This window comes from Pempheris klunzingeri, chromosome 2 (genome assembly GCF_042242105.1).
Source record: "Pempheris klunzingeri isolate RE-2024b chromosome 2, fPemKlu1.hap1, whole genome shotgun sequence".
Classification (NCBI taxonomy): Eukaryota; Metazoa; Chordata; class Actinopteri; order Acropomatiformes; family Pempheridae; genus Pempheris; species Pempheris klunzingeri.
Genome location: NC_092013.1, coordinates 15681760 through 15691373, shown reverse-complemented (window position 1 = coordinate 15691373; position 9614 = coordinate 15681760). Strand labels below are relative to the sequence as shown.

Sequence of the window (9614 nt, the reverse complement as noted above, 5' to 3'; positions counted from 1 at the left end):
CTTTATGAATACAGCAGCTTTTAAAACAGACTTATAGAGCTTTACATGTTTTGTTAGTCTACCAATCATTTAAAGGCATTTATTGAGCAAAAATGCCAAATATTCACCTTCTGAAATGTGAAGATTTGCTGTTTTTCTCAGTTTTATATCATTGTTAACAGGATATCTTGGGCCCAGGGTGCTTGTGATGGGCATTTTCTCTATTTCATCCTATTTTCAGATTAAACATGTAATCACTTAATCAAAAAAACTTCTATAAAAATCTATAGGTGCAGTTGCACTGTTAGCCACGGACAGCTGTGTGGCCTAACTCAATGCTTCTCAGCCTTTTGGTGTCAGAGGAATCTCAGACTGATACACATAAGACCGTAGACCAGTATTTGATAAAATGTGGTCTCAGGGATCTCTGTCTGATAAGAGTTAGTTTTTTTCCTTAACTGCCTATACAGACTAGTCATTATTATACTTTCTTTCATTCAAACTAAAATTAAAATATTCCCCATTTTTCACCCCAGGCTGAGAACCACTGGCCCTGGATGGAGGATCTGGATGACAGTGTTGTATCAAACATCTGCCTCGCTTAACAGTCAGTGGAAAAGACATTAATTGTTTTCCAGCTGTGGTGAGGGAGTCATTCTGATGTGCACAAATCACCAGAAAGTCTCCACAGAGAGCTGCATGCTGCCTGAGGAAGAAACACGTTTCCTATCTGCAGGTCACACTGCAGACAGTGACATGTACTGTCTTTTTTTTTTCATTCCTTTTTCTTTTTGATGTGTGAGTGCCAGGAGCTTCAAGAAATACTAAGAAACCTCTTTTGCCCACTTTTGTATTTGGCATGGATACCTACGTTAAACAGCATTTAGCCTTTTTCTCAAATGTAAATTTCTCCATTTTTCATGATGTATTTTCATATAGCTCTGATTTTTATGTAGAATTTAGTTCAAATCGACGAAACTCCCAACAAATCTTCTTAAAATACACAGTGTGATCCAGCAGCAGCAGCAGCAGCTATGTCTCTGAGAGAAGATGAAGAATGAACAGGAGTAAATTAATTTTTTGCCATGACCTGAAGACATAACACCCTCACACTTTGAAAATAGGTAATAATATACAAACTACGATTTTGTCACTCAATTAGTTGTGTATAGTTAGTGGCCAAAAGCCATTTTTCAGTTAGGAAGGTGTCACTAATTGATTCTTAAGCCAGTGTGTGGAGGTGTGAATGTGCAGATGAGTGTGATGTAGAGAGTGCTGTAAAGTGAAGATGGTGTGGAGATCAGTGGAAAATGTGTGTAAGTTGTATTGCTTGTTACTTGGCCTGTATGGATCTTGTGCAGTCTCCACGTCAATCATAAAACCTTGAATATAAAAATTATTAGTTAAAATCGGTTGAGAAACGCAAAATTATTTTATCTAGGAAAGCAAAGGAAACCGTTGATTGGTTAGGTTTAAGCACAGGGTACTGTGATTGGTTGTATCTAGGAATGAGGAACTGTGATTGGTTAGGTTTAAGCATGGGGAGTCACATGGTTAGGGTTAGGGTAAGAGTATTAGGATCAGGCCAATCAGAGGCTGAGGGAGTTCAGGGACTTCATTTCGCCATCCTAGGAAAATATAACTGGCTTTCAGGCTTTGAAGCCAATTTCACATAGTGGCTAAACCGTGTAATTACAACAATGGCGTCCGTCATGTGATGCCATTGGGCCCAAAAGGTTTTTTTTCCTTAGACTTACATTGTGAAAGAGACCGCTGTAAATCGGCGAATACACTTTGTAAGAGTCACAACCCCCCTGCAGAATGACATCAGAATTTGATCCATTCGGTCCAGTAACATTTGGGAAGTCTAGAAGAGCCAAACGATTAGATAATTGTATTCCCGCTCATCATAGCAGAGGGCTAGTTGGCCCAGCAGACCTGAGATGCTGGTGCGTTTGCTCTATGGGCCCAACGATGCGTCGATCCGGTTACTTTTATGCCCAAGAAGTCGGACTTTGACTTCATGTGCCACTGAGCAGCTTTCATGGGAATGAACGGAGCCTCGAACGCTGTATCCACTTCTCTTTATACATCCATGCTTACTTACATGACTTCTGATCCAGCGGCCAATGCTGTGTTTGTGTATCTTTGTTTATGGAGAGAAAAAACACCCATTTCTCTCCTCAACATTATAGTTTGTATGTAGTATGTAGTGGCCATTCAGCATCAGTTGTATCTCAGGATTTTCACGAGCAGCTTTCTGAGATCTTTAAGGTCGACATTGTTAATTTTGACAGTGAACGTTCATTCTTGACCCGTGACACAGTTATTCACCACAAGGCCTGTGTAGTACAACAGGATATGACATGATTTGTTTGGATGCCCATCGGTCTCTCACGAGCATCAGTGAGGTGAATTTATTAATAAAAGCTTTGCACCTTGTATTAATTTAAAGGAGAGTAAAAAGCAAAAGTAATTCACTTGAAACCTCAAACATTTTATTGGAGATTCACAAGGAAAAAAAAATATTAAAGACCCATTCACAACTCAACTCATAAAACACAAAAACTGTCACTCTGTAATTAGAAATAAAAGGCTACATGGATGCTTGGTGTCATGAAAACAATTTACCATTAGATGTGTTAATCAAAGTGAGACCACAGTGTGCAGACTATCAATGAATTTCTATGAATGCCATGAGAACAGTGTGGATCCTCAGCAGCTCTGCGCCTTTAAGTCTGTCCGCTCCTCCCTCCTCTCAATGACAAGCCCGCAGAGCCTCTTTAACGCATCCAGTGGAAATGACAAACCAGAGGCGCTCCACGGGCCAGCATGTCAGACACCGACTACAACCATGGGCTTTAGCATCGGCGACTCATCCGACACTCACACCCCGGGACGCCAACCAGGCACCTTCGGGCCATTTTGTTGACGCGTCAAAGTTGGAGCGGTCTCGCCAAATGGACGTCGATGGACTGGAATGAAACCTCCACTTCTATCGGACTGAAGGAAGGAGGGAAAGAAACCTCTGCATGTTCAAGTTTCCTGCTCCAACCAGAGGGGCATCGGTGCGTGTGTGTTGGATGTGGGTGCGCGTGTGGAAGTGTGTGTTGGGTGCGTGTGTGTGCGCGCCCGCAGGACCAGCAGCAGCAGCAGGAGCAGCAGCAGCGGTGGCGGCGGCGGTGGTGGAGGTGGTGGTGGCCGCGGGAAGGGAAGTTTAGCGCCGTGATTTTGCTTCTGTCCATCTATTCTGCTGCGCTGCTTTTCATGTCACACCAGGGGACAGGCGGATTAACGTTTCCCTGATGAAAACTAATCATCTGTGGAGCGGCTCCGTGATCGTGACTATGATGATGATGTCGAGTAAGAGCGTGGAGTGGCTGCAGGAGGAGCTGGAGTCCGGGACCAGCTCTCTGCTGCTGCTGGACTGCAGACCCCATGAGCTGTACGAGTCCTCGCACATAGAGTCGGCCATCAACCTGGCCATCCCGGGCCTCATGCTCCGGAGGCTGAAGAAGGGCAACCTCCCCATCCGCTCCATCATCCCCAACAACGAGGACAAGGAGAAATTTGTCAAGCGGTGCAAGACGGACGTGGTGGTCCTGTACGACGAGGCGACCCCGGAGCGGCAGGAGTCCGGGCTGGGGAGCTCCGTGCTGGGGCTGCTCCTGCAGAAGCTGCGGGACGACGGGTGCAAGGCTTTCTACCTGGAGGGTAAGATCAGACACCGCTGGCTTTGACTGTGAAGGTGTTGTAGTGCCTTTAATTCATAAAAATAAAAATAAAAACTAAACTCTAGAGTCTGTCGTTGCCGAATTATTGAATTGAATCCAGTGAGATTAGAGGATATGCGGCTGTTCTGAAGGTGAAGGAATTAATGCTGAAACGGCAATTAATAAACCTCGATCACCGTCATTCATAAATCTTGAGACATATGTAGCCTCGGATGATTTAATTAATGGGCACGACTGTTGGATTGGATTGGATTGGATGTCTGTTTCTGGGTCTGTGGAGCAAAGCTCTTGAGATTATTGATGAATGATTCTTCACATTTAACAAGCCACTCTTATTAGAATAAAACAGATGATTATTAGACTGTTTACAGGGCTGCTTGGTGTCACATTGTGGCCATTCTTCAAATAAACCCAGCTGCTATCATCCGGTTTACATGCTGAAGTTTCTCTGTGATTTATTATTCATGTATATCACATTTGTACGGATTATCACAAAGCGTGTGGTTGTGATACCGGATAAAAACGCCAGGCATCAGCCACACTCACTGAGGAGTCCAAATGAACTTTGACAGACCACTTCCTCCCCTTGATCGTCCGAATTTTAATTCTTATGAAGACAGAATAAGTTGTAGGCCAATCAAAAGACGCGTTAAGCAGCGTCTGGGCATAAAGAGCTGCGTTAAATATGTTTTCAATTAAATGCTGCAGAAATGGCCCCGCCATGTTGTGTTCCTTCAGGAAAAGACAGGCTTTTTTTTTTTTTTTTTTTTTTTTTTCATGAATGAACAGGGAGACGAGGAGGCGACGACGCAGTCCGAATAATCCTCCACCAGCACTAAGATAAAAAATATATAATGATTGGGAAAGAAATCGGATGTAAACGTGTGGGAGATACTGCAGCACTGGGTGGATTTGATTTGATTTGGAGATGATCGCAGAAATGCTTCGCTGGAGTCACGAGCCGAGCTGCCATTCACAAAAAGTCCACTGAGCTGAGTAGTGAGTGTTGTAGCAGCAGAGCTGGCTGTCCTGCTCCGCTGCTGATCCTCCCGGGGATCAGCTTTTCTCAATGGAGCACATCTGTCCAGCCTTATTCACAGTGACGGAAATATCAGCCCGTTCTCCCGCTGTGTGTCACGTGGATTTATGATGTAGTGGCACATGAAAACATGGCCTGACAGTAATAACTGCAATTTCATTAAAAAAAAAAAAAAAAATCTCCTTTTGTTGTTTTTAATCAATTATAAATCAATATCATAGCAGAAATGGCAAATCTGATATTATTTGTGATGTATTTGTCTTAATGTGAGTTAAAAAAAAAAAAAAAAAAGGCATGTAAAGGGATTTCAGATGGAGAGCATGCACCCCGACACCCCTACCTGGCTTACTGTGCAGCATGTAATGTGATTAGAAAGTAACCAAAGTAAAATGTGTGATTAATAGCACAATTCTTGCTTATTATTTATCAGCAAAATATTGTTTTAATAGTGCATTTTTTTTATTAAGATGTTTATTTGTTTCTTCTTCCCTTAAAATCAAAAAGGTTAATTTCCTCTTGCGTTCTGCAGACTTGACACTCAGCTGCCATTTTGTAGATGCTGAACTGCACATTGTGCCTCACAGACCAGTCAGACCCCCCCCCCTGTGCTCATGTACAGGGCACATGTTTCATCCCACCCAGGTATAAAACGTGTCTTTCTCCTAATATTGACCTCTTTTCTTTGACCTCCAGGGGGCTTCAACAAGTTCCAGTCCGAGTACCCCGAGCACTGCGAGACCAACTTGGACTGCTCCTGTCCCAGCAGCTCCCCGCCGGCCTCTGTCCTCGGCCTGGGAGGGCTCCGCATCAGCTCCGACTGCTCAGACGGGGAGTCAGACCGCGAGCCGGGCAGCGCCACGGAGTCGGAGGGCAGCCCGCTCCCCAACAACCAGCCAGCGTTTCCCGTCCAGATCCTGCCGTACCTTTACCTGGGCTGTGCCAAAGACTCCACCAACTTGGATGTGCTCAGCAAGTACAATATCAAGTACATCCTCAACGTGACGCCCAACCTGCCCAACATGTTCGAACACGAAGGGGACTTCAAGTACAAACAGATCCCCATCTCTGATCACTGGAGTCAGAATCTCTCTCAGTTTTTCCCCGAGGCCATTTCATTCATTGGTAAGTAAAGGAGCAGAGACCTGAGTTTGTGCCCACGTTTATGTTATCTTACACCTGATAATAGTAAAAATACAACAAGATGACCTCTTCAAATGGCTTCTTTTGTCTGCCCAACAGTCCACAACCCAAAGATATTTAGTTTACTATCATACATGATAAAGAAAAGCAGCAGATCTGCACATTTTTAGAAGATGGAACCAGCAAACATTTGGTATTGTTGCTTTAAAAAACGATTACATGATTATCGAATGAGTCAATACTTATCTGTCCAGCAACTAATCAACTAATCAGTTTATTGGTGCAGCTCTAGTTGTGTTTAGGGCTACAACTAAATAACTCTTATGAAATATCAGGTTTTCAGTTTATAATGAAATAAATCAGAGGAAAGCAGCAAATAGTCAATTAATGTATTTTGCTTGAAAAATCACTGACTTGTTTGGTCTATAAAAGACAGAAAATAGTAAAAAAAAAAAAATCTTCATCACAATCTCCAATCTCCAATATTCAGTTTACTATAATAGAGACCTAAGAAAAGCGGAAGATATTCAGATTTAAATGATCACCAAAGCAGTTCATCGACCAGTCGCCTCAGCGCTTGTTTGTTATGTTAACTCTGTCCTCCATGACCCACTTTGCCCTTTTATCCAACATCTCACTGGTAAATCATGTAAAAAATGTGTCCTTTCCGCCATATAAATTGTTTTAAACAGATTCAGCCTCAAAAGTTCTTAAAAAGCTGCCCCTTTTTTTTTTACTATCCCTTATGAAATATGAATCGCTTTCACAGAATATAAAGCAAAGTTTTGAATTAAACATGGGAATATATTCTTTACGAATGGGGTCAAACTGAAGCCACAAGACTCTTAGCCCTCCACTCGTCCCATTTTCAGTATTTCCCATCATTCCCTCTGAATGACTGAATTCCCGGGGAAGGAGTAAATTCCCTCTCTGATGATTCACTGAGAGTGTGTGATCGTCTTAGATTGTCCAGACCCCCCTGACGTTTCTCTGGACTAGTGCCTCTGCTTAGGTGGGAGGAAGTGTGACATATGCCAGAGCCAGAGGTCGTGGCAGATTTGGGTCACGCTGATGTTAAATGATGCTGTCTGGCGGTCTGTAATATGCAGGGATTACATCAGGTCTTTTTGGTAACAGCAGGCTAATTATGGGTGAAGGAGAAAAGCTCGGGCTGAAAAGGAGACCCAGATGTGACCCGTTGTAAACTGCGGATTCCTTAAATGTCTGAAATTATTGAATGAATGTGTTCTTTATGTATCCATGAACGAAGACGGGGAGGAAATAGATCTTTTCTGTTTTTTAACAGCCTGAGAAAAGGACGATTCACAAATAAAGTGACGTAATGCTGCACAATCTGAAGATCAGCCCGGAGCAGATTAACTACTGGTGACTTATTTGACTTCAGGGTCTCGTATAGATGGGTCTTTTTTTCAGCCCCTTTTATTGTGGAAAGTGAGCACGCATCACATATAAATTTAATTTGGCATCCGCTTGGCAGCCTGAGCTCGTGCGCCAACTGACCCCAATCCTACAACAAGAGATGCAGGCAGAGAGAGAGAGCGAGGAGAGGCAGCGAGCGAGAGAAGGAAGAAAGGAACGGAGCACTTAACTCTCGCTCTAATGGCCTGTAGTGATGCAAGTGCAAGGGCTCGAAACTGATAGACGGTGGATGGATGTAGCCTGTTAATAATGTAAGATGTCTTTTTATTCAGGTTTTTCTACAGACTGAGAGCTAGAAAGCAGAATGAAACACGAGTTTCTGCTGTCGTTGAGATTCTGGATTTGAAATACAACATTTTTGGAAAGACGGATCTAATTCTCAGCTCTCCTGTTATGCCCCGGAGTATTCTCATGTTATCCTGGAAATCACATTGAATTAGAGCTGAGACATTTTCAGTGGATGGCTGATTATTGGGTGTGATGTGATGTTATCGTTCTACACATTACTGTTGCACAAATGAATGGTTCTAATGTAGTCGTTATTAACAAAATACGTTATTGTTTAAGTTATAAATTTGTGTTTTTTCCCATTTAATGTAACAAACAGTGGAGCCCAGTCCATTGCTTTAAAGCCCCTGAAAACTATCTTTTAAGCCACAATCACTGTATAGTCAGGATTGGATACGTGATTTTAGGTTTTATGTATTGAAACAAAGAGTGATCTGGCATCACGTTTTCACAGCTGAGCCCTGCCAACCTCAAACCAGTGAGAAGAGCACAGAGAAGGAAAAAATAAATGTAGAAATAAGACTGCGAAGCCAAAAGTGCCCCGACTTTGGCAGAAAATTGTGTGTACATGCATGCAGAGTCCCATCGCTCATAGTAACAAGCTTATTGACAAAAAAAGGTTTTCAGGGCTTTTAAACAAAGGTTTGCCCATTTTTTAAATGTGAATTTGGATATTTAGCGCATTGTGATGTATTGATATTCTGTCAAAACTGTGCATTGTTTAGTAATGTAGTGTTAATTAGTATATTACAATATACAATATCATGTTTACACTATGTTCCCTAAATGAAATAGCTACAATTACATTACACCCAAGCCAGTAAAATTACATCAAACCAAATGACATACAAAGAATTACAGGAATAAAACTAATTTCATATCCACATCTAAAGAATATTTATCTTGCTCATTCATATCGTCTGTTTTAAGAAAATAAATATTTTAGTTCATGCTTTAAACCCTTTTTTTGTACATAGTACATAAATGTTGTATTGATGTTGTGCGCTCCTACTTGACATCATTGGTTTTTTGTTCATTCACACATTAGTATTGATGAAAATGCCAAGTAGAACATGTTGCCAGAAAATCTGGCGACAGTTTCCTGGTGGCTCATCGATAATTTGAAGGTGTGTGACTGAAGCGAAGGCTTGAACAGTAATTCAATCCTCATGCTCCCCTCTTCTCTTCTCTTCTTTCCCTTCACTCATCTTTGCTCCTCCTTCGTCCCTCCCCCTCCTCTTCTCCTTAGATGAGGCGCGCTCTAAAAAGTGCGGCATCCTGGTGCACTGTCTGGCCGGGATCAGCCGCTCGGTGACCGTCACAGTGGCCTACCTGATGCAGAAGCTCAACCTGTCGCTCAACGACGCGTACGACTTCGTCAAGCGGAAAAAATCCAACATTTCCCCAAACTTCAACTTCATGGGGCAGCTCCTGGACTTTGAGCGGACGCTGGGCCTTAACAGCCCCTGCGACAACCACTCGACCTCCCCAACGCACGACCAGCTCTTCTTCACCACCCCGACCAACCACAATGTTTTTCAACTGGACACGCTGGAGTCCACATGAAAATTAGAGGGGGGACTGTCCCTTTTCTGGTGGGTCACGGCGGTGTTGTTACCATGGTAACAAACGGCTGCACTGGAGGGAAGCAGCCAGTTTTATTGAATGTTTTAACCTCCTGAGGCTTGTCGTCTGAGAGCCTGGCCACGGAGCAGCGTTGGAGGGACAGGAGAGGTCACAGATGCCAAGTTTAAGGGAGAAGGGGAGTTTATTTTAACCCAGAGGTGGAACTGACAGACGGGTTTACAACGGCGTCCTCCTCGGAGTTGATTGAAATGGAAGGGAGGAAGAGCCCTGATCACCTTGTAACGAAGAACCAAGGAGACTTAACTGACTGAGGAACTGAGCGAAGGCCGCAGCAGGACAGACAGCTTCATACAAAGATAGGAACGTGGAAAAATCTACAGCACTCGACTTATGAGACAACAACATCC

General features: G+C 43.1%; 1 protein-coding gene across 1 annotated transcript; it reads left to right on the top strand.

The window, feature by feature from the left end:
- Positions 1-2833: 2833 nt before the first annotated feature.
- dusp7 (dual specificity phosphatase 7) lies at positions 2834-9380 on the top strand. Its single transcript, XM_070846251.1, has 3 exons — positions 2834-3693; positions 5446-5874; positions 8870-9380. Exons 1-3 carry the CDS (start codon positions 3285-3287, stop codon positions 9184-9186), a joined length of 1155 nt encoding a protein of 384 aa, XP_070702352.1. The 5' UTR covers positions 2834-3284; the 3' UTR covers positions 9187-9380.
- The last annotated feature ends 234 nt before the right edge of the window (positions 9381-9614 follow it).